This window comes from Stereum hirsutum, assembly GCF_000264905.1.
Source record: "Stereum hirsutum FP-91666 SS1 unplaced genomic scaffold STEHIscaffold_20, whole genome shotgun sequence".
NCBI classification, from domain to species: Eukaryota; Fungi; Basidiomycota; class Agaricomycetes; order Russulales; family Stereaceae; genus Stereum; species Stereum hirsutum.
In genome coordinates, this window is record NW_006763150.1 from 93,781 (window position 1) to 118,580 (window position 24,800).

Here is a 24,800-nt window from a genome sequence, read left to right on the forward strand (position 1 = left end):
CGCTTGTGCCTCCTGGACGACATTATGGTCAGGCTTGAACAACAGGAAAGTAAGTGGCCCTGTGGACCCGACTCACGATAATGCTGAGTTTTTCTCTCTGGTGCCACCATCTACTCATGCCACTTAATACAGGCCTTTTTGCCGTCACATACATCGCGCTGCTCCTCAAGGTAGAGAATGCGTGTCAGAGTCCGAATGAGTATCCTGAACCTGTAAATTATGAATAGTACGGTCAGTGTCCGTGTCGTATTGCCCGCTGTTCTTCCCCGTGCTGTCGAATCATTACGCTCCATAGTGCCACATTTTGGTGGTGCGATTGGGTATTTTTCGACAGAGCACTACGGGAGAAGACGGAGGATATCTTCGTAAAATTGGAGGCTCCGTAAATCTTGGCCAGGCTCGAGAAATATGCGCATTTCGAATGTGTCTCGCATAGTGAATCTCGAGACCGATGAGCATGTGTTGGGACAGGTCAAGATAGGGAACATCCCTGGGCTCATGGTCTTGTCGTGGTGCTTACTGGCCATGGTTCGTCCGAGTTCCCTACCCAGTCTGGCCTTGTGTGCGGTATAGTGCTGGACACCGCTTCTGCGGACGGTTTCGTGACCCTGTCAGATACAGATTCGGGTTCGTTGACTCCTGAGCAGGAGCTCGAATTGACCGTTATTATCGTTTCGTCTGCTGTCTTAATGACCTCCATACGGAACGCATCGTGTGTCTGCTAGCTGTGCCCTTCCGCATTTTCCATATTCGACGTCATTCATCGCGACAACCTCAGCTTTCCTGATTCTTCTCGGACTATCAAGAAGGTAGCTGACATTGGGATCGTATATGCGCTGTACTCGTGGTTTGCATCAGTGTTAATAATGTTGATTGCGCAGATTCTATCATAGGCCGGAATTGTCGTTTCTTCGGAAATGTGCTCTGTGTAAAGCCTCTCTGGTTCTTGACGTTGTTGTCCTCGCTTGCGTTGCATCGATATATAATCTGCTCTCGTCGTTTGACCGAGGATCATGTAACGGCGAACTTATACATTCCTCCTTGCTTCGGTACCCATCGAAGAAGACATCAAAAATGAAGACTCTTATCCTCATGTACAACCCATGGGCAACGATGCCTTCCCCTGCGTCTGACCTTTCGGTTTCTGACCCGTCCATCACTCTCGCTGTGCAAACGCCCAATAGAGATCGAGACATGGATTTGTGTTGTCAACGTCATCTGAATTGACGGAAGTAGACTTCCCATCTCCCAAAAATGGCAGAGACAGTCCCCGCTTCTACCACACCGATAATATCGATCTGCTCCTACCATACCTCTAGCCTTGGACTGTTCTACTTTGCTGGCTCCTTACCCTTTCATCCTCCTTATCTTTTCATCCTGATTCCTCTGAATCCTCGTGCTCGAGGTTCGCGACCAGGATGGCGTTACGAGCACTCTATTCAGCCTCATTTTCCCGCCACGAATATCTCTCCTTACCGGGTCCCTGTCATCACAATCACCGTCTGCCCCTACCATACTTCGATTCTGACTCACGTTGGGGCGTTCCAACTCGTCGCTCCAGTGCATTGAGTGAATATTTCGCGACGGCAGAAAAGCTGGGACTGATGTGTGATAATCGAGCGAGTCCCTAATGCTGGGGCGACACCCCATTGCTCTGAACCTTCAATGTCTTGCAGTGGAAATATTTTGAGACAATAGTTTACGGGTACTATGGGCAGCCGTTCGTTGCTATTTACCTGGTCACGATTCTCTTGGTATTTGCCTGCTCGGTTGTTCTGCCTAGTGTTACTAAAGATGCTGTTTACTTTTGACAGGTGTCGCTGATGAAATCTGGGAGAATTCAGGCGGCGTTGGATAGGAGAAGTGACTCAGGAAGAGCTGGTGAAGAGCAGAGTTGGGTCGTCTAACTTTTTGTATTGCTCTTATACCAACTGCCAATTTCGATATATCTTTGCTTCAAATATACACGCGCACACATACTTCAAAAACGAACCGTAGAGCGCCGACGAAAACAATGCATAGTTCCCAATTCACGGAGACTGTGCGGTGAACTTGGGCCACATCCGAGTCGCGGCGCCACACGAACTCTATTACTCCTGTACCGACCGACGCGGAAAAAATGTCGAATTCTTGGGATTGTTCCCCTCTCTTAGTTATGCGTCTTTCTCTGTGTCTCTATGCCCGAAAGAGAATTCTTTCTACTCTAGGAAACAACTGCTAGAAGGCCCGACTGTATCCCGAGAAACGCCCGGAGTCTCATGCATGCGGTCTTATGGTGCGTGGATCGATGATTCGAGGGCGCGACGTCCGTTGCCAACTCACGCAAGGTCCACGCATGGTGCAGGTACAGACACAGTGAGCGGAAGGGTCATAAAATTTTCCCGTGCCGCTGAAGACATAGAAACTTACCGCCAGATGGATAGATAAGAATACAAGAGCCCGAGGTGCCAGTGGATATGGTAGAAAAGGCGAAGAAATGAGATCCGTGTGTTTTATTTACCACTCTCGATGCCGTTTCACCTGCTACGCAGTCGTATGGACCCACAACGAGGATAGGAGAACGCAAACAAGGAAGGAGGTAGCGAGACATGGAGCGAGACGGCAGGTGCGTGCGTTCGATCCTCCTTGTTAACCATCGGAACGTAAGACCAATAACAGGAGTATGAGAATCAAATTAGACAGTGCCGGCCTCGAATATGTATTGGAAAAAGAAACAGCATTCGCTATGCCATGGCGGATGAAGGTGGAAACAGGATAAAACGAGGCCGAGGAAAGAAAAGGTGAGTTGAATTCGCAAACAATAAATAGCTCTTCCCTTAATGTGATGTAAACTGCCAAACCTATCCCCCTACTGGCACCCATCCCCCAACCTCAACGCTCCGGACTCTTCTTATGATACCCTTCGAACTCCTTGCTCTACTTCTGCTTCAGCTGCATCTTCTGCACCCTTCATCTCCTCTCCTGCATCCTCTACATCTCCCCACCCTTCCCAAAAATTTCACCCGGCCGCAGGATCGACGTCCCCTTCTCGGAGCACGTCACCCTTCACAGTGGCCGCGTGAAACTGGTTAGCTCGCTTCAGCTGACGGCCCATCGCCGTCAGTCTGAGCTGCTATACCTTTCAAGTGGTTGATTGTTGAGGGGTTGAGGCTCCGGTTGGTGTTCCGCCGTAGCGGTTACGTCCCCTTGTGCCGTCGCCCCTCGCAGTGTTTCGGACCTCACCCTCTTCGTCTTCGGTCCCCTACTCTCGTCGCCCACTTCTTCCGTCTCGTTCCGCCTCCTCTTCAAAGCCCTCTTTCCCTTTGACGACGCCTGTATGGGTTGCGTATCGATATGGCCTTCTGGTCGAGACGGCTCTCCATCGAGTTCCCAGGCTAACATCCTGTCCATCTCGGGCGTGAGGATGAAGTGCGCCTTTTCGACAAAGGCCGCTATCTCCTCTCGATCAGTCGTGAACGGAATGAGGTATACCCCTGTCGCCGTTTCGATTGCCAGCGGGTAGGGGTAACTTGGCGGGGTTCTTTGCGGACGGTCCTCCATGCTTGCGAGTGTCGCAGGGGACGGTACAGCGTGCAGAGGGTATGGCGCGAGAGGATCACGAGGACGGTTTGCGGTCCGTGAAGGGGGAGAGCTGGGCAGTCGTTTGTGCTGCTCGGCATTTGCGAATCCGTCGTATGTGGAGGTGGGACTATCGAATGGAGCTGCGAAAGTGTTTTGCGCGAGGATGGGGGGGTTGGTTTCCTGTATACCGGACCGAGATTCCTGTGTGATAAAAGGCTTCGTCGTCAGTTACCTATGACGCAGGTAGGGTCGAAGATGGAGGAAGAGTCGTACACCGACTTCCGTGGCAGGAATATTCGGCACCTTGTTCATGGTGTTGTTTGTGCAAGGGAGCGTGTGATGATCAGGCGGCGTTCCATCGCGGTGCTCATAGGAAGATGTCGATGTCGTGTTGTCCTATAGTATCTACTAATTAATTTCCTTGACACATATTTTATTGTAGGACGGACGGACCTGCTTCAAAATCACCGGCGACGACAAACCCTGTGTATCATGCAATTTCCAAGATTTGGCAATCAAATCTGGATCCGCTTTGGACTGAGACGGTCGAAAGTTACGATCAGTGGACATAACAAAGATAGAACAAAGGCGGTATGTACTCACCCGCTGATTCCGGCGCCGCGGACGTTTTGTTTGCGATTGCTGAGCTGAAGATTGTTAATTCCCAGACAGACGATCAACACCATCTCGACGCAAATAGTGACGCTGATGAAGAGGACGAACCTTGCGTTGACGCAGACGGATGGCCCGTAGGGACTCTGGTGTCACTCCTTTGTGTTCCTTGTCCGTTTGCGGTACGATTCTGAGCGCTGGTGGTCCTAGGGCTGTAATAGATTTGAGGATTCATGCCCTCAATGGTTTGATTTGTTGTGATTTCTTTGCGAAGCTATTGGTGGTCGAGGATTGGTGGATGATGTTGTTGAGGGAGAAGGAGAGGATGCGAGTCGCGCGACATGATATGCAGCCAACACGGTCTCGTGACCAATTGAACGTCCGCTGCCGGCTTCACCCCGTACATTGTCTCCCACTTCGTCCCACTCCGTGGACCTTTTGCTCAGTTCTTTTTAGCATACTCGTGAGTCTCGGTCTCTTGAATAAAATAAAATCTGTTATCCTTCTTTTTTTTTTTGGAAACGAAAGTCTTTTTTGTGACACTGCGCTTGTGCGTCCTGGACGACATTATGGCCAGACCTGAACAGAAGGGAACCCAATGGCCAATAATGGTGAGTTTTCTATCTCGTGCTACCCTTTACTCTTGCCACTTTATTCAGGTCTTTTTGTCGTCACATCTACATTGAGCTGCGCCTCAAGGTGGAGGGTGCGTCTCAGACTTTGAAGCAGTATTGTGAACCTGCGGATTTCGGAGATACGGCGAGGGATCCTGTCGTATTTTCCGCCGTTCTTCTTCGGATCGAATTCTTACGCTGCATAGTGCCACATTTCGATGGTGCGATTGGGCATTCTCAACAGAGCACTCCGGGAGAAGACGGAGAATATCTAAATAAAAGTAAAACTCCATATCTTTTGGTACGGCTCGAGAAATATGCGCGTCTGAATGTGTCTCGCATAGTGAGTGTTGAGAGACTGACGAGCATGAGCTGGAAGAAATCAAGATGGGGAACATCTCTGGGCCCATGGTCCTGTCGTGGGACTGTTCACGGTTGGCCCGAGTCGCTTACCCACTCTGGCCGTGTGTGCGGTATACTGCTGGAGACCGCTTCTGGGGACGAGTTCGTGACCCTGTCAGATATGGATTTGGGCTCGTTGTCTCGTCCCGTAGAAGCTCGAATTGACCGTTTGTTTTTTTTCGTTTACTGTCTCCATGACCTCCTTTCGAAGCGCATCGTTTTTCTGCTGGTTGCGACATTGCTTCCGTCCATCTACAACGTCTTTCATCGCAACTACCTGAGCTCAGACAATCCAATCAAGAAGGCAGCTGATGTCGAGTTCGTCTAGTATGGGCTATACTCGTGGTTTCCATCAGTCTATACAACAATTATTGCGCAGATTTCGTCATACGCTGGAGTCGTCGTTTCATCGATGAGTGGTGGTGATCCCGGCTGACGTGCGTTCACAAATGCTCTCTAAATCAAGCCTCCTTGGTCCTTGACTTTGTCATGCTTGCATGCCTTAGTCTATAATATGTTCTTGTCTTATTGACCAAGGGTCCTGTTACGGCGAGCTTCACGAGATCGCTCAAACCAAAGAGACTTGAGCTACACTCGTGCCGTTCTAATGTGATTGTAACTCTTTCTCGATGCGGGTGAGTTATCTGCCAATGGACATCGGGCCAATATATCCATCACCATCCCAGTTTGACTCCGACAGCCCCGCTCAGAGCAACAAAGTCGGTCCGTTCTGGCCCTGGTCTGGTCCGATGTGCTAGCTCTCTTCCCCCCCTTTTCCGGGTCCCTGATCACCACGATATTAAGTGGGATAGAGGCATTCTCTGCTTTCCAAGACGAAAGCTATACTTTCTGCATAATTTTTGCAACCTGACTTTTCTGTTGACCACAGTAACCACCCACTTCGACTCTGACTCACTTTCAGGCGTTCCAAGGTCACTCTGTATTAAATGAATTTTACGCGACGTCTAAGAGCTAATGAATTAGTATCGAGCATATCTTTATCACCAGTGTGGATGACGTGCCTTCGCTATTGATCTTCGACGTAAGTAATGGAGTAGAAATTGAGATGTTGCGAGACAATAGTAGGGCGTGGGTGCTAAGGGATACCGTTCTTCACCCGGCCGCGACTCCCTTATTATTTAGTCTATACTGAATATCATGCTCCACTTTCCACGAGTGCCGATGATGAAATCTAGGAGAAATCGGACGGCGTTGGATTTGCGTTGGATGGGAGAGGAGGTCTAACGTTTCTGTATCGATCTTACACTGATAGACTGCCAGTTGAAGGATTTCTCTGTGCTGCAGACACACGAACTGTGGGCCTACTAGAAAAATGAAACTGAGAGCGCCGACGAAAATAATACATGGTAAGTATCCGACTCACGAAGACTTTGCGAAGACTGTACGTTGGACTTGGGCCACATCCGAGCCGCGGCGCCACACGAACTCTATTACTTTTGTACCGACCAACGCGGAAAAAAGTCGAACCCCCGAGTTTGTTCCCCCTCTCTCCGTCATGCGTCTAGGTCTTTGTCTCTATGCCCAAAATCAGACTCTTTCTACTCTAGAAAACAATTGCTAGAAGGCCCGACTGTTTCCCGAGAAACGACCCGGAGTCTCATGCATGCGGTCTCATGGTGCGTGGATCGATGATTCGAAGGCACGACGTCCGTTGCCAACTCACGCAAGGTCCACACATGGTGCAGGTACAGACACAGTGAACGGAAGGGCCGTTTCTTGTTCCGTGTCGCTGAAGGCATAGAAACTTAGCGCCAGATGGATAGATAAGAGAGCAAGAGTACGATGTGCCAGTAGATACAGTAGAAAAGACGAAGAAGTGAGATCGGTGCGTTCACTTTACCGCTTTCGCCGCCGTTTCGCCTGGTATGGAGTATAAATCATGTACGTATGGACTCACAATGAGAATAAGAGGACGCGAAAATGTGAGGAGGTAGTAAGACATGGAGCGAGACGGCAGGTGCGTGTGTTCGATCCTCGCCCGAGACATTGGTCGCTAACCATCGGAACGTAAGACCAATACAGGAGTGAAAGAATCAAATTACAAAATAGCGATCTTGAACATCTGCCACAGCGGACGGAGGGAACAATATCGCACGAGACTGATGAAATAAAAGGTGAGTGGCACTCGGAAATCATAAATAGTCCCGAATCCCCGTTGTCTAAAGTGAAGTTCACCGCCAAACCCATCCCCCCACTCGCAACCATCCCCGCTCCTACACTTCGAACACTTCCTCGTATCGACCCTCGCTTCCCGTTCGCTCTGTCTCCTGCATTCTCGACGTCCCCCCACCCTTCTTCAGAATTTTCACCCGGCCGCAGGATCGACGCCCCCTTCTCGGAGCACGTCACCCTTCACGGTGGCCGAGTGAAATCGGTTAGCTAGCTTCAGCTGACGGCTTGTTGCCCTCAGTCTGAGCTGCTAGACCTTTCGCATGGTTTACCGTTGAGGGGTTCGGGTTCTGGTTGGTGTTCCGCCGTGGCGGTCACGTCCCCTTGAGCCTTCGCCCCTCCTGGGTGCATTGGACCTCATCTTCTTCGTTGGTCCCTGCCTCTCGTCGCTCATCTCCACCGTCTCGTTCCGCGCCCTCTTAAAGGCCCCCTTGCCCCTTGACGATGTAGTCGATGGCGCCCCGCGTTTGACGTCGATCGCCTGTTGAGGTTGCGTATCGACGTGGTCGGCTGGTAGAAACGGCTCGAGATCGAGTGCCGCTAACATCCTCTCCATCTCGGGCGTGAGGATGAAGTGCGCCTTTTCGACAAAGGCGGCTATCTCCTCTCGATCAGTCGATTCAGGTATGAAATGTATCCCTGTGCATGTTCGGATCGCCAGCGGATATGGGTAACTCGGCGCGGCGTTTTGTGGCGGGCCCTCCACATTTACGAGGCTTGCATCGTGCAGTACGGCATGTGTATTGTGAAGTGAGAGAGGATCAATGGGCGGGATCGTAGTCTGTGTAGGATGAGAGACAGACAGTCGATGGTGCTGCATGGGATTCGCGGAGTCGCTGTTCGTGGAGGTGGAATCACTGGACGGAGCTGCCGAAGTGTTTCGGTCGAGCGAGAGGCCGTTGGTACCCTGTCTTTCGGACCGCGATACCTGTGTAGAAAGACTCCATCGTCAGTTACCTATGACTCAGGTAGCAGTGAAGGTGGAGAAAGAGAGTCGTACCCCGACTTCCGTAGCAGGCATCTTCGGCATTATATTCTTGGTGCCGTTCGTGCAAGGGTCCATATGATGATCAGGCGGCGTTCCAATGGGGTCAATGTCCGAAGATGTCGATGTCGTACTGTCCTATAGTATCTGCTAATCAGTTTCTCTGACACATATTTTATTGTAGGACGGACGGACCTGTTTCAACACCACCGGCGACGGCAAACCTTGTGCATCATCGAGATTCCAGGACTTCATTATCAGGTCGGGGTCCGCTTTGGACTGAGAGGATTGAATGTCAGGTTCGATGGACATAACACAGATGAAACAAAGATGGTTTGTACTCACCCGCTGATACCGACGCCGCGAAGGTTTTTTCTCAGATTGGTGAGCTGAAGGTCGATTATTTCAGACAGACGATCAGCACCATCTCGACGCAAATAGCGATGCTGAAGAAGAGGACGAACCTTGGGTTGACGTTGAAGGATGGCCCATAGGGACCCTGGTGTCACCGCTTGCCCTTTGTGCTCCTTGTCCGTTTGCGCTCTGATTCTGAGCGCTGCTGGTCATCGGGCTGTAATAGATTTTGGGATTCATGTTCTCAATGATTTGATTTGTTGTCTTTGCTTTGCGGAGCGATTTGTGGTGGTGGATTGGAGGATGTTGTTGTTCAAGAAGAAGGAGAGGATGCGTGTCGCGCGACATGATATGCAACAACAACACGGTCTCGTGACCAATTGAACGTCCGCCGCCGGCTTCACCCTGTACATTGTCTCTCAATTTGCTCCAGCCTCCGCGGTCCTTTTGATCTCCTTTTATGGTCTCTAGCCTTCCACTGTACTCGTGAGTTTCGGACATCTATTATAGAAAATATACCTGTTTTCCTCCGGTTTTTGGAAACGAAAATTGCGACATTTTTGTGACACCGCGCTTGTGCCTCTTGGACGACGCTATGGTCAAGACCTGGCGCGACCTGAACAAAAGGAAAGCAAGTGGCTATGTGTACTCGACTAACAATAATGGCGAGTTTTATCTCTCGTCCTACCTTCTACTCATGTTGTTTGGTACAGATTTTTTTGTCGTCACATCTCCAGAGTCGAGCTCCGCCTCAAAACAAAAATTGCGTGTCGGAGTTCGAAGCAGTACTGCGAGCCTGTAGATTATGGGCACGGTAAGCTATTTTGTCTGCTTTCCTGCTACTCTACCCCGGGCTATCGAATCCCCGCGTGGCTAGGGCGACTGTTTGGCGGTCTAATTGAGCATTTGTGACAGAGTACCCCGCGAGAAGACGGAGAATATTTGGGTAGAGTCGGAGGCTCGAGATATCTCATTTGTGTCAAGAAATATACACTTTTGAATCGGTCTCGTACAATCAAGGACCGATGAGCACGATCCAGGTTATATCGGAAACTCCTTGGGCCGATGCCAGTCTTGTCGTAGTAATGCTCACGGTTGGTCTGGAACCTTTACCTGGATAAGATTTGCGTGCAGTATACTGCTCGAGACAGCTTCGAGGATCCCTAACTGTTCTTACTGGTTTGGTCCTTGGGGAATCTTGTGCTTGGGCCAGCTCTCTATCACATCCTCCTTGCTACGGTTATCTCGATCTCGAACGCACCGGGTCGAATCGAGGTAATTTCCGCAAGGATGCTCGCTGTTCTCGCCCCCGAAGTTGACGCCATCAAATACGGATCCGAGTTCCCTGTCTCATTGGTCGAAGCTCGAACCGACGCAAAAGTCGTTTCGATTACTATCTGCATGCCCTCCGTTTGAAGCACGTCGTGTTTCTGCAGGGCGCGTTATTGCCTGCGCCGCTCTCTCTATGCTCGACATCTTTCCTCGCGTCTACGGTATATTCTTCGCGTTTCATTATCGTATCCTGCCTTTCAAGAGATCTGGAAGAGATGCCGACTTTGAACAATGCTTACGAATATTCATTTCCACTCGGACTTTCCCAATGCTGGGCCGCCGGACCACACTGTGCAGAAATTGTCGTATCTCCGACCGTGTTTGGAGCTGACATCTCTTCGCAAGTGCACTGTAAATTAGATCTCTTCGGTACTTGAGTTTGTCGTCCTTACTTGGCTCCATCTATGGCTTGTTCTGGCCTCCGTTGGGGTGTCACTCGCGCCTTTGCCTGCATCGCGTGAGTCTTCACGCTTCAGTTTCCGTCTGCCTGAGTCGGTCCCGGTCTTGTGAGAGCCTTCCATAGAGGTATATCAGTATGTGTTTAACTGCGAGATGCTACTTTTGCCTCTGAATCATGCCCTCTATATACCAAGATAATATCACAAAGTTGACGTCTGGGGATCACTGAGCTTGGGCCACCGCCACAATGAACTCTAAACGTACGCGCCCGACCGACGGAAGAAAACGTCAAGTCCCAACCCCCTTGCTGGCCGTGGCTTCAAGGACTCCACTCTCCTCGACTTGGTTTTTTCTTGATCTCAGTCTACACCAAGGCAATGGACATCATCTTCTTTCTCTCGGTCTCTGTGTCTCGAAAAAAATGGCCTCGAATCCGTCAGATACGCGTATCTTACGAGGAAAGGACTCCGGCATGCGGCCTCACAATGCGCTGGTCCATCGATGCCACGACGCTCGCTGCTCAATCACGCCAACCTTTTACACGAAATGGACATGCGGACGGAAAAACGGTAAGCTATACCTATGGATGGACAGATAACACAGAAGGGCCAGGGGAGAGTACGGAACAATAGTGGATGGAGTCGTACTGATGCGAACTGTTCACTGTTTCCGACGCCGTTTTACCCTGTAAAGAGTACCGCGTACGGACCCACAGCGGAGAAGACGGATATAGAAGGGAGCGGGAGCGGACAGAATGAATCAGCAGGTGCGTGTGTCCAATCCTGCCTCGAAACGCTTGTTGCTAACCGTCAAATCGTATAGCTGAAATACAGGCGAATAAAATGAAATTACATGGATACGATGACGGTCCAGCCCAATCTGTGCCCAATCTGTGCCCCGGCGAAAAAGGAAGGCACGAGAACACAATAAGACTAATGAAAGAGAAAAGTGAGTAAAAAAGACCTAAATAGAAGACTGAACCCCTCTTCCGCACTAGCACGAAACACGCTCTCGATACCCCCACCTTTCGCGCTCCTCCTTCTCCTCTACTTCTTTCCTATCTCCCCTCCTCGCTCCCCCCAACCATCCTCTACGTCCCTTCTCTCCTACGAATTCTCACTTGGCCCCAGGATCGACATATCCAATGAGGATCTCATCTACCCTTCGCGGTGACCAAGTGAGAATGCTTTGGCTAGGTTCAGTGGGCGGCCCTCGCCGTCACACTGATCTCCCATACCTATTGCTTGGTTAGTGTTGAAGGGTTTAAGTCCCCATTGTTGTCCGGCCATAAAGGCTGAACTCCGTGGTACCGTCGCCCCTAACGTTCTGCCGGACCTGAGCTTCTGTTTGGCCGGTCCGGCACTGCTTCCCTCATCCGCGTCTCCCATCTCGCTCCGCTCTCTCTTCCTCCCCTTACCTTCCCTTGGCTGCCCATTCGATGACGACGCTCCGCCCCTCATCGCCCCCATCCACTCCGCTCCTTGCCCCACCGCTGTCTCAATACCCAAAAACGACGGCCCCAGCGCCCAGTGTTGTTCGTACCACTCAGATCCTTGTCCCGAGGGTGGTGCTGGTGTCGAGTCTGAAGAAGACAGACCCACGTCCGTGAAGTAGTGTGGGTCACGTTGCCACGGCCGGACGAAACTGATATCGGCGGGCTGGGCGAAACCTGACGTGGATAGGTTCACGGTCAGGTAGTTCCCGTCCGCTGTCGTGGGGGAATCGTGTCCTGTGAAGGATACCGCCCCATCGTCTCCATATGGGACGGACGTCTCGGCTGGCTGCTGAGGGTTTTGAGCCAGCATCTGCTGGGGCGGAGGGTCGGTGTGAGGGTCCTGGCACTTTGCAGGACTCGCCGACCCTAAGAAGTCCTGCCAAGTGAACAGGTCCTCGATATTGGTCGGAGTGCGGGGGACGCTTTGGTCCGAGACGGAGTGGGTCGTAGACGAATCGTGCCCTGCGAAGGATATCGCCCCATTGTCTCCATATGGGACGGACGTCCCGGCTGGCTGCTGGCTGTCTTGGGCCAGCATCTGTTGGGGTGGAGGAATGGCGTGAGCCGCCTGGTCCCCCGCATGACTCTGTACGCCTATGAAGTCCTCCAATGTAAATAGGTCCCCGATATTTGATGGGGCGCTGGGGACGCTTTCGTTCGTATCACGCTGTGCGATCAAAGTCCACATTGTCAGTCCCTTATAGTACACGATAGGATGTAGCGGGAGACGTACTGTTCGCAGGTTTTTAGAAATAGCCAAAACTATCCCTTGCTCTTCATGAAGTCTTAAGAATGAAGGTGTCGGCTATCTCTGCTTATCAGTTCTCTGATACTCTGTGTTCCAAGCAAGAAGGACAGACCTTCGGCGCCATCACCAGCGGCACATCCTGCGTGCCTCCCACGCCCCTCCACGACTCTCTTATGGACCGTCCAGTGGCCCTAGACTGGAAGAGAAGAGAGTGTCAGGATAGATAGACGAGGTAGCAGGCAGGGGAATAAATTGAGATGGATTTTACTCACCTCTTTCTCGTGTCCAGTTCTGCGCTTTGGGGCAGGCACTTTGACAGGCTTCCTACATCTGCGCCTGTGAATGTGTCAGTGTTGGTCGGAGACAACAGGCAAGGTTGGCACAGTGAGTGATTGTCCGATGCTCTAGATGTTATACGCAGGAGCAACTTACGAAATGTAGGGCGCATGGGACAATACAATTCGTTTCGGCGGCGGCGTGGACGACACCGATGTCGTACTGGTGGTAGCGTCGACGCGCTCGTTGGCGCCGTAGGTTGAAGTTTGGATGGCGAAGTCGTTTGTTTGCATGTTTTCTATGTTTTAAAACGCGTCTTCCACTTTTTGAAGCTATTCGCAAGCGAGGGTTTGGAGAGATCGTTGAGGATCGTTGTGGATGAGGAGAAGAGGGAGCGACGCTCGCGCGAGGGTTGTTTGTTCAACAGCCTCGTGTTTGACTCGGTATGTGCCGGCTCCCCCCCTTGCATTGTCGTTCTGTGGCCACCTTCTCCTGCTCATTTGTGGCCCCCAAGTCTTCAGAGTGCTCCCTTCTGACGAATTTATATTGGACAAAGCACCCACTGATTTTTTTCGTGGAGCTAGAAATGTATGCATTCGTTGAGACAGCGCACATATCTCCCGGGTCAGGTTAGGGCAGAACCTGAACAAAAGGGAAACCAGCACCCTGAATTCCCACCCTCACTGGGAGTATTTTCCCATAATTTTGCTCTTCTGTCTCGCTCAACGCAGATAATTAACGCACGTTCCATGAAACAGATACTTTTATCACACTACAAGGCGATTTTCGACGAACGTAAGGTGCGTATATTTCGTCTTGGAGGGCTAGACGAAGACCGCGAAGTCCCGAACAGCGACAGGCCACATATCTTGTGGGCTTCTTGCCCTTAAATTTGGCCCTTCCCTCAGACGTCAGTTCTAGAGTCTTCTGCTTCACCCGAAATTATGCTGGAAGTCGCCTCACCTGTGTCTCACAGATGACAGCGTAAAACACTATCAGGTTACATATAACCAACTACATAACAATTTGACGACGTAAGAACAGGCTAGATACAGGCGATGCGATTAGAGAATATGTGTAGCATTTTTCAGTGTCGAATTCTCCGCTGGTTCTCGCAGATATTGAGGCGCTACAAATACACCCCGTGGGAAAGATGAGGAAAACACGGAGCTGAAAGCACGTTTGGGGGCATGGCGAAAAATATATATCTCGAGACACACTCCCAGAACATCTATCTAGAGCAGAGCTCGCAAAATTAGTAACAAAATGAGGAGGTTCGTTATCGTCTCTGCCGCTGTCGTCGTCTGGGGCCTACTTCAGAATCGTCGTCGTCGTAGGCATGGTCCATGATCTAGGAATGGGGATCGCCACGAGTTTCAGGAACATTTTGCGGTGAAGAGCCTTGGAAGAGGAGTCGGAGGACAGATAGGGTCGTTCATGATGATTCTGTTTGAGTACAATGAACAAAATCGGATCAAACCGGAGATGCACTGCGAATCAAGAGAGGTAATATATTTTACGTTATTTCGGGTATACTCTCGAGACACGTTTTATATTGAGGACTCGTACGTACCATTGAGAGACTCGATAACTGGACGCGACGGAAATAGCGCGGAGCAGGGATTATTATCTCTAACGGCGGCTAGACTTTGGCTAGACTCTGCGTGACCTTGAAGGCTTGCGGAAGCGCCTCGCTTTGCGACGATGTAGCTTGAAGGACTCGAGCCGCAGGAGCGCCCCCTTGTGTTCCGGCGCGCCCAGTTAAATCGTCATCGTGAGAGATGCTGTTGTCCTCAGGTTCACCGTATACGGAGGCTTCCCATAGGCTAAAGTTAACCTGCGCAGCAATGTTGGTCAGTCCGAGAAAGTGTGGCACTAGCTGAGCGACCCCAACTGCAACGAAAAGATGTCGTAGAGAGACAAGGGCGTACGGCATTGAGAAACCCTTCCGCCCTCACTAACTCTCTCGGCCATTAAGGTCCGAAGAGAACTCACCCGACTCGATACTGGAGAGCTCGAGCCTCCGAGAGGTCTGGGGCTGTAGAGCCGGAGAAGAATATCTGCACTTCGGACAGCACCTCCTCGATTGGGATGTGCTCTCCGCCTAGTTTCCCGCAGAGACATGAATATTGAGCTTTCTTATCACAAACCGCATAGACATATCCCTGGCAATTTTGGCACCAACAAACCGCGAATTTGGGTTGATATTTCTTGAAGGAATCGCAGCAAACTTGACACCCAGATGAACGCACTCTTTTGCCGCTGTGACAGAATCAAGGGATTTTTCAATAGCCTTCACAGTCTGAGGGCATGCTAATGATAGGCGAGGAGAAGTAAGTGACAGGACATAAGGGAATACATACATCTGGTGGGCGCGGAGCTGAAGCTTCGTCACAGAGACAACGCCAAGGGACAGCGTTGCACATTTGGTGCAACTGTGCACGGTGACAGCGGTGACGAAGAGCAAAGAATGAGAAGTATGTCAGCATACGCGGCACGTAAATGCAATCCACAAGGATTGGGAATGAGACATACCTATCTGGATCGGTTGATGAAGAAGTTGAAGGAGTGTTTGACGAGGAGTATGACCAGACGAAGGAGAGGAAACATGTGCCGAAACAGGAGATCATACAGACAAAAAACTAGCGACATCCGTAATGCTCAACGTACGTAGCTATGAGATTTATGGATGGGACTTCGATATTTGATGATGAACCCGGCAGCGATAGTCACTGGCCGTCAAGCGCACTGGCAGATGTGTCGGAGACGTTGAGCTTGACCGTGAGGCAGGGTTTCGGTGGTTCGCCGCCTGAAGCGCCAGGGACAGCAAAAATATGACAAGAAGTTCAGAGTTGCTGAAGATGTAGATGGATCGTGAAAAAGGAAGGTCGATCTATGCGGAACTGGGCGTTCAAAGATGACACAGGTGTTGACGACGCAGTTGAGAGAATGTATAAGGTAGAAGTGGGCAGTGGGAGAACGTGTAAGCCTATGTAGGTAGATTGTAGATATTAAAGGCTGCGACGCAGGTTGAGTGCTTGATTGGATATCGTCGACGGGAGAAAGGACAAGTCAAGAAGACGAAAGAAAGGCGAGACTCGCCGCGGTGTCAAATCGACACGTGGCTCTGAGTGCCACTATGGAAATTCTCACGGATGGTGCGACGCATGCCACTGTGGCACTTTACAAGAGACTCGCACGGGAAAATTCAACAGACAGATGTGGATGGATTCTAGAGCATCTGTCATAAATACAACGCAGTACAATTCAGCAGAAAACACGCCACGAATCAGAATCCCAACCAACGAGACCTAAACGAGGAGGATAACATAGAGAAAATACTGAGTAGATCGGAGAGAGCAAGGTAAGAAAGCGGGAGGGGTAATGGGGGCGGAATCATTCGGGAGATGGGAACGGGGAGGGAACGGAGCGAGCAAAAGCGTTATATGACATGTAGATTTACAGAGCGATCAACACGACAAGAGAGCATGAAAAGAAAGCCATGTACGGCGTGACACCGTTGAGTACAGCAGGTGCAGAGAGGAAGGAAAGATGAGGAAAGTAAAGCGACTGAGGATAACACGATATCAATGAAAGGGAGAGAAAGTGGTAAGAAGTATTGGGTAGCGCTCGAAATCACAGTACACTGCGCCATGAAGTCCTAGACGTGTGGCTAGACGGGAGTCCCCACGTTAGTCCGAGAACGAAGGCGACACGGCACGGACGGTCATCCCGTCGTCCTCGTCGCTCGTCACGTCGCTGTGGTTGTCGTTTACGCCGAGGCTCGAGTCATCGTCCCGCGGGTCGCCGTAATCCGAGCTATCATCGAAAAGGGCCTCTTCGTACTCAAAAGACCCCGAGTCGTCGTTGTTGAAACCACCATATTGGGCATCGTCCGAGTCGTCATTGCTATCACCATTCTGCCCAGCTTCTTAGTCTCGAGGCCCCCGACATGTATACCCACTCCTGATCTTCGGTCCATTCATCAATCTGATGCATGACATAAGTCAGAGGGCATTCGCACCCGAAAAAGATAGGCCCAAACGTCCGCGTAGAAAGTGTCGAGTCCGCTACCAGAATAGGCTCCCGTCTAGGGAAACACGTCGTCGGTGTAGTTGGCTCGGAATGATTTCGCTGACGCAGATGCTCATGGGTTTTGGAGCCACATCAGTGAGTTCCGAGCAGACTACCCCAACGGTACCACCGCGAATGCAAGTAACGAGAAACTCACCTCCATAGCCTGCTATTGGTCCTCATCGACATCAACGCGCACAAATCTCGAGCAAGCCCTTTCGAGTCTGTGGTATCGTCTGACTCACGAATCCTCCATCCAATATGTCCAGAGAGACCAGGAACCCCCTTCGGTATCAGGCATTTGCTCGCTATGAACGCGTTCATTGATGTTCTTGTGGGCTATTGAACACGAGGCACCTGGCTTGTTCGAAGCAAGGAGACCACATGAGCAGTATACTCTATAAGCAAGTCGTTATCGACATCATAAGATGCATGGTAGACAGAGAGAAGAGTATGAGCCAGCTGGAAACATTGGGGAGTCGACAGTCAGGAGTCGCGACTTGGTGTGTCTTCTCAGGTTTTGAGTCACGGTCTCTGGAACGGTGAATGCCAGAACGCAGCCAAGAGACATTAAAGCAGTTCTACCAGCGATATCTGCTGCAGTACGGACGATAGGAATACAGAGGAAAACTCGTAGAAAAGTAGCAGGACTGGCGGTGAAGAGGATAGAGCGAAAAGTGGTCTGATCTTTTGCGCTTGATTCTCTTCGCGCGTCGCGTTGGGGAGGTGCCACTGTGGCGCCGCTCATCGGAGTCGAACGCAATCTTGTTGTATGTATCTTGCTCTGATCAACTCCACGACGTTTCTCAACTAAGCCAATCTTGAGCTCACTTTCATCCTAATAATTACGCTGTGTAACCCCTTTGGAGGCATTTCGAAGGCACAGGGAACCGGATACTCAACTTCGACGAAGCCTGCGACTGGTTTTCCTTCCATCCTCGGCGTTGCCTTCATCATCCGTCTTCAGGTCAGTCAAGTTATTTTCTCGACTCGCTCCGAACTGGAATAAGGCGGAGAAGGAGACAGAGATGATGGATGAATCAGTAGACGTGGATGTGGTGGAGAGGAATGCATGAAGGCCGTAGAACTAGCTGATGAAGTCGCCGTGGAAGAGACGGTCCTAGCGACCGAACCACGAGAGGCCTTCGTCCACGACACGGACGAATCGTCGCTCTAGTTCGGAAGTAGCTCCAGCTAGAGGACGTTTCGTTGTTTGTAAAGCTGGCGGGCCCACGAAATCATCTCTACGTCCTGCAATTTACGGTCGTGCAAAAGTCACGGCTGACATCCCACCGAACTCACAACGAATGGAGTATCAGGTATGTTCACATCGAAGACAGGTGAAAGGGCCACGGAGACTGGCAAAGGGATGTATATACTGGGGGTGATTCGGATGACATGTGCGGACGAGGTGTTTACGGTTCGTCGATCTGTCCATGGGCTTCATACCTCACCCAGACAGCGCGCATGTACTGACTAGAGCACGTATGGTCTCGTCTCGCTAGAAAGATTTATGGCTGATAGTTGCTGTACTCCCAGCTCGTACCGGTATGCACCGTTGCCAAACATTGCGAAGTGTCAACCAAAAAAACATGAAGTAATAGGTGAGTGAGAACAAAATCTCGAGTCATGACAAAGGACGCTAGGGTGGTCGAATCGTATCGCCTAGTCCCTAACGCTCGCCCCTTCACACCCTCTACTCGTCTCACCCCTAGACTTTCCTTCCTGTCTACACCTCCACCTCCCTGCAGAATCTTCACTCCGTCCCAGGGTCGACATGTTAGGAACACGTCTACCCTTCATGAGGACCGAGTGAGAATGTATGGTAAGCGTCAGTTGACGGCCCTTCGCCGCCACCTGCGCTTCCAGACGTCGTACTTGGTTCCTATGGAAGGGTCATAGTCCCTGTCGATGGACACCTTGGAAGCATTACCCTTCGCATTACCTTTCGAGGCCCTCGCCATCCTCGCCTTCTTCGATGCCGGTGCCACGTCGGACTTGTCGTCACGATCCCGTTTCTTCTCTTCCCCACCACCAGTAGGCGGTTCCACAGAGACATCCACTATCTCCTCAAATGGTGAAGGTTTCGGGACACGCTTGGCCCTCTCACCGTTCCACTCGTCCATGAGTAGCGGATCCTGCCAGGATTTGATTCCCTTCTGGAGAGGGTTGTCGGTCGGCTGGCCTGACATGGGGGCCATGACCCAAGGGTTTCCATTCATCTGCCGAGGTGCGCACCTCCCGCGGAACGATTTCTTTTCTGGGGCTTGCTGGTCTACTTTGCGTTGGGATCGAGTACGTCGGGGTCCAGTGCCGGGCGGGCGGAGTTGTGGGTGAGGTTGGGGACGAGGATCTCGAGCTGCCACGGGTTCGTGCGTGTGGCACTTTGTCGGGAAGCTTTTTCACTGGCGACGACACACCCTGTGCATCATTCATGCCCCAGGACTTCGCGATCTCCTCCGGGTCCGCTTTGGACTGAGAGGTTCGAAAGTCACGATCGGTGGGTATAGAAAAGATGGAAGAAAGACGGTCTGTACTCACCCGCCGAGGAGGCTTGGTCCCACGCCGCGAATGTTTCGTTTCAAAGTGCTGGCCTGAAGATCCATACAGACAATCAACACCACCTCGGCGCAAATAGCGACGCTGAAGAAGATGACGAACTTTCGGTTGGTGTAGGCGGAGGGCTCATGGGGTCATTCGTTACAATTGACCCCCTTCGTTTCTTCAGGGCTCGTTGCCTGTGTGCGCTCTGATCCTGAGCGCCGATTGTCATGGAACGGTATCTGCTAACCAGTCTCTCTGACACATGTGTAATTATAGGACGGACGAACCTGGGCCACACTCGGTGTCGGCGACACACCCCGTGCATCATTCATACCCCAAGACTCAAGGATACTCTCGAGGCTCGCATCAGACTGAGAGGGACGAAAGAAGTCACGATCGAGGGACGCCACCAAGATGGAAGAAGAATGCAATGAAGATGGTCTGTACTCACCTGGTGTGGACGTTTCGACCGACGCTGTGGACGTTCTGCACTAACTTTCAGATTTGAATATTAGTATTATCATCATTTAGAGGGATGATCAACACAACCTCGACGCAAGTACTGACGTTGAAAAAGAGAACGAACTTTGGGCTGGTGTACGCGGATGGCCCATGGCGTCTTCGGTGTCAGTAGTTGCCCGGTGTGTCCTCAGCGCTCCCTGCTCGGGTGCGCTCTGATCCTGGTCGCTGATGGTCATAGAACGGCGAGAACTTGGGGAATCCATGTTGTCGATGGTTTGATTTATTGTGTTTTATGTGTAAAGCGATTGGTGGTGGAGAACTGCAGGAGGGTGCTGCCGAGGGAGGAGAGGATCTGCGACAAAACATGCAGCCAACATGGTCTCGTGACTAATTTGACGTCCGCCGGCTTCATCCCGTACATTGTCTCCCGTTTTCTTCCAACATCCATGGTCCCTTTGCTCTCCATTTATAGCCTCTAGTTTTTCATTGTGTTCGTGGGTCTCGACGTCTATTGTAGAAGATAAAAACTGTGTTCCTTCCTTTTGGGAAACAAAACTCGCGCCGTTTTTGGGACACCGCGCTTGTGGCTCTTGGACGGTGAACGGTATGGGCCTGGCGCAACCTGAACAAAAGCGAAGCAATTGGACCTCTGGAATCTACCAGCAATAATGGCGTGTTTTACTCATGCCGCTTCATGCAGGTCTTCTTATCATCCCATCCATATCGAGCTGAGCGTCGAGCCGGAGGGTGCGTGTCCGAAGCGTTCGAACCTGCATCGCGAACCTGCAGAGTACAGATACGGTAGGCTATCATTTCGTCTTTTCTGCTGTTCTACTCCAGGATGTTGTATCCTTACGTTGAATAGTGCGATTACTTGGCGGTGTAATTGCGCATTTGCGACAGAGCACACCGTTGTCCGGGAGATGACGGTGGATATCTGGATAGATTCGGGGGCTACATATATTTTCAAGAAATATACACGTTTGACTCTGCCTCGCATGATGAATGTTGAGAGACCGATGAGCACGATCCCGTTGAACAGGTTTAAATGGAAAAGTTCTCAGTGGGCCGATGGTCTTGTCCTAGCACACTCGAGATTCGTTTGGATCCCATACCGGCTTTGCGTCCGATATACTGGCGCTTGGCATCGCACCCTCCTTACTACGGTCAACTTGGGCGCACTTGGTCGAATCGAGGCAAACTCTGGACTTTAATGCTGCCTGTTTTCACTGCCGGAGTTAGCCCGTCAGACATGAACGCTGATTCGTTGGTACGTGGCTAGGCGTTCAACTTGACTGATTATTGTTGTCATTCCGACACAGGAGCCGTTTCGATTACCGTCTGAATGCCCTCCTGGCATTGAAACGCATCGTGTTTGTGCTGGAAGCGTTACTGACTGCTCCCCTTCGATGTGTGACAATCTTCATCGCGTCTTGGGTATATTTGTGGTGTGTTGATATTATGTTCCGCCTACGAGGTTTGGCGGGGACCGTTAAACAACCCTACGAAAATGCTGCTCCGCCGCGAGGTCCGAATACTCTGCTGAAATCGCCATTTTCTCACTCGTGGTGTATCCAGGGTGGCATTCCTTTCAGATCCAGCTATGAACGAAGCCTCTTCTGTCCTTGACTTTGTCGTTCTGGCTTGTATTCAGCCATAGTATGTTCTTGTCTTGGTGCCTTTGAACTCGCATTGCATTCTTGCTGGAGTTTCCGTGCTATGCGTCTACTGTAACCTGAGTCTGTATCGGTCTGGCGCGATTAGGGAATACTTGAGTCTGTTATTGTTGCGAGAGGCTCTCCTGTACCCTCTAAGTACTAAGAAATCGGTCCTCGATTTCACGGCGACTTCTGGAGATCAGTGAGCCTGGGCCACCGCCACAATGAACTCTAAACCTACGCGTCGACCGACGGAACAAAACGTCAAATTCCCAGATCCGAAAGCTAGCCGTCGCTTCCAATCTCGAGTTTCTCTCCTCGCCTTGATTCTGTTTTATCTCAGTCTACACAAAAACGAGACTCAGCTTCCTCTTGGTCTTGGTCTCTGGGACTCGGAAATGCGGTCTCGACTTCGTTAAATACATGTATCTTACGAAGGACGGGCTTCGGCATGCGGCCTTGCGATGTGCTGGTCCATCGATGCCTCGACGTTTGTTGCCCACCCATGCAAACATCACACACGACACGGACATGCGGACGGAAAAGGCGATGAGTCCTACCGACAGATGGACAGATAAGACAGAAGAGTCCGGGTTAGGTACGGCATAACCCTGGACGCAGTAGTACCGATGTGAACTGTTTTCTCTTCCCGACGCCATTTTACCCCAGTCAAGAGTACCGTGTACGGACCCACAGGGGAGGAGAAGGACATAGAAGGGAGCCGGAGCAGTTTGGATGCATCAGCAGGTGCGTGTGTCCAATCCTGCCTCGAAACGCTCGTTGCTAACCGTCAAATCATGTAGCTGAAATACAGGGGAATAAAAAATGAAATTACATGGATACGATGACGGTCCAGCCCAATCTGTGCCACGGCGAAAAAGGAAGGCACGAGAACACAATAAGACTAATGAAAGAGAAAAGTGAGTAAAATCAGAACTAAATATAAGACTGAACCCCTCTTCCGCACTAGCACGAAACACGCTCTCGATACCCCCACCTTTCGCGCTCCCCCTTCTCCTCTACTTCTTTCCTATCTCCCCTCCTCGCCCCCCCCCCCAGCCATCCTCTACGTCCCCTCTCTCCTACGGATTCTCACTTGGCCCCAGGGCCGACATATCCAATGAGGATCTATCTACCCTTCGCGGTGACCAAGTGAGAATGCTTTGGCTAGGTTCAGTGGACGGCCCTCGCCGTCACACTGATCCCCCATACCTATCGCTTGGTTATTGTGTAAGGGTTCAAGTCCCTGATGTTGTCCGGCCATAAAGGCTGAACCCCTTGGTACCGTCGCCCCTAACGTTCTGTCGGACCTCAGCTTCTGCCTGGCCGGTCTGGCACTGCTTCCCTCGTCCTCGTCCTCGTCTCCCATCTCTTCCCAAGCTCTCTTCCTCCCCTTACCCTCCATTGGCAAACCATACGAAGACGATTGTCCGCCCGTCATTCCCCCCATCCGCCCTGCTCCTTGCACCATCCCCATCTCGGCCTCAAAATACGACGGCTTCGTCGCCCGGCATCGTCCGTACCCCTCAGCCACCATCCCTACGCTAGTCTGTCCCCGTCCCAGTGCCAAAGAGGGACTCCGATGCGCCGGGCGTTCGGTGGGCATCTGTATTGCGTACGAAAATGACAGATAATTCTTCCCGATCACATCTATTCCGGAAGCGTGATTGAGGTGTCCTTCTGGCTGTAAACCCATTGGGAGATGTATTTCGGGGGCAGAGGATCCTCGCGTGGAGCGGGGTGACGGTGTCGATTCCGACGAAGGCAGACCCTTGTCCAATAAGCCATTGAGCTGCTCCCAAAGCGACGGCGAATCAGCGAGGTCAGGGGCAAGCTGAGCGAAACCTGACAGGGACGGGCCAGTTACGAAGTCGTCCGATGAGATCGAACTCTCTGTATCGCTCTCGATATTAGGGAGCCCGTTATTATCGTTGTCGGTGGCTGGAGTATGACTGGGAGGCTCGTGTGTCACGGCCGGGTTGGGCGCTATCGTCTTGAGCAATGCCGAAGACACGCCCATGTTGATGAGCATGGATGATGGACTGCTGGAAGCAGTCTCGCGCGGGTCGAAGCGATTGCTGAATTCTACCCGTCCCTCGTTGGTCATAGTAGCCTGTGCGACCGATGTTCACGCCGTAAGCCTCTTATAGTACGTGATAGGCTGCAGTAGGAGACGTACGTTTTGAGAGCACTTCGAGATATTCATAACTGCTTCGTGTGTTTCATCCAGTTTTTTCCAGAATTGGTACGTAGTCTATCACCGCTTTTCAGTCTTCTCACGCTGTGTTCTAAGATAACAAGGACATACCTTCGATTTAATGGGCGGTGAGACATCTTGTGTGTCGCCTAGGCCCCAAGACTCCGCTATGGCCCTTCTAGTGGCCTTTGACTGGAAGAGAAAAAAGTTTAGGATGCATAGCTGGATAGACGAAGTAGTAGGCAGGGGAATGAATGAACGTAAACTGTACGCACCTCTCTTTGATGGCCAGTTGGGCGCTTCAAGGCAGCTGTACTCTCACGACTGGATGTGTCAGTGTTGGTCGGAGACCATAGGCAACATTGGCACAGTCAGTGATTGTCCGATGCTTCAGTTACTATAGCCGAGAGCAACTTACGAAATATACGGTACATGACCTCGCACGGGTCGGAATAAGAATGATGGGTGAAACACTCTTGGAATGGGTTCCGATGTCTTGATGGTGACAGCCGTGTCGTGCTCGTGTGCGCCGGGGGTTTGAGTTCCAGTGGTGAACGTGGTAAGATTGATTTGGTTCATATTTGTAAGTGTGAGAACACGTCTTATATCTTCTCAAGCAATCGGTAAGCGATATTTGTGAGAAATTGTTGTGGATGAGGAGAAGAGGCAGCGACACTCGCGCGAGGGTTGTATGTTCAACAGTCTCGTGACTCGGTATGTGCCGGCTCCCTCCCTTGCATTGTCGTTGCGTGGCCATTCCCCCCTGCTCATTTGTGGCCCCAAATTCTTCAGAGTGCTCTTTTAACGATTTTATATATGGTCAAACACTCCCTAATTTTTTTCGTGGAGCCAGAAATGTAGGCATTCGTTGACAGCGCTCATATCTCCGGGGTCGGT

At 51.2% G+C, this 24,800-nt stretch overlaps 4 protein-coding genes across 4 annotated transcripts; 1 reads left to right on the forward strand and 3 right to left on the reverse strand.

Annotated features, from left to right (window-relative positions):
* Positions 1-2,730: 2,730 nt before the first annotated feature.
* On the forward strand, positions 2,731-4,133 carry STEHIDRAFT_135220 (uncharacterized protein; the record flags this gene model as incomplete). The annotated part of the gene is made up of 2 exons (XM_007310366.1): positions 2,731-2,780; positions 4,004-4,133. The coding sequence occupies 2 exons, from the start codon at positions 2,731-2,733 to the stop codon at positions 4,131-4,133; spliced, it is 180 nt and encodes a 59-aa protein (XP_007310428.1).
* Positions 4,134-5,863: 1,730 nt separating this feature from the next.
* STEHIDRAFT_115758 (uncharacterized protein) lies at positions 5,864-13,261 on the reverse strand (the record flags this gene model as incomplete). Its single annotated transcript, XM_007310367.1, has 17 exons — positions 5,864-5,973; positions 6,106-6,127; positions 6,455-6,488; positions 6,574-6,725; positions 7,780-8,307; positions 8,380-8,502; positions 8,560-8,643; positions 8,710-8,753; positions 9,238-9,334; positions 9,732-9,825; positions 9,980-10,063; positions 10,290-10,339; positions 10,443-10,564; positions 11,867-12,676; positions 12,805-12,883; positions 12,965-13,028; positions 13,125-13,261. 17 exons carry the CDS (start codon positions 13,259-13,261, stop codon positions 5,864-5,866), a joined length of 2,634 nt encoding a protein of 877 aa, XP_007310429.1.
* A 3,096-nt stretch (positions 13,262-16,357) lies between these two features.
* Positions 16,358-20,311, reverse strand: STEHIDRAFT_172590 (uncharacterized protein; the record flags this gene model as incomplete). Its single annotated transcript, XM_007310368.1, has 10 exons — positions 16,358-16,877; positions 16,933-16,958; positions 18,752-18,839; positions 18,921-19,401; positions 19,463-19,517; positions 19,584-19,636; positions 19,704-19,797; positions 19,874-19,957; positions 20,038-20,081; positions 20,173-20,311. 10 exons carry the CDS (start codon positions 20,309-20,311, stop codon positions 16,661-16,663), a joined length of 1,281 nt encoding a protein of 426 aa, XP_007310430.1. The 3' UTR covers positions 16,358-16,660.
* Positions 20,312-22,045: 1,734 nt separating this feature from the next.
* STEHIDRAFT_115760 (uncharacterized protein) lies at positions 22,046-24,482 on the reverse strand (the record flags this gene model as incomplete). The annotated part of the gene is made up of 6 exons (XM_007310369.1): positions 22,046-22,164; positions 23,105-23,819; positions 23,886-23,960; positions 24,015-24,095; positions 24,179-24,227; positions 24,322-24,482. The coding sequence occupies 6 exons, from the start codon at positions 24,480-24,482 to the stop codon at positions 22,046-22,048; spliced, it is 1,200 nt and encodes a 399-aa protein (XP_007310431.1).
* Positions 24,483-24,800: the final 318 nt, after the last annotated feature.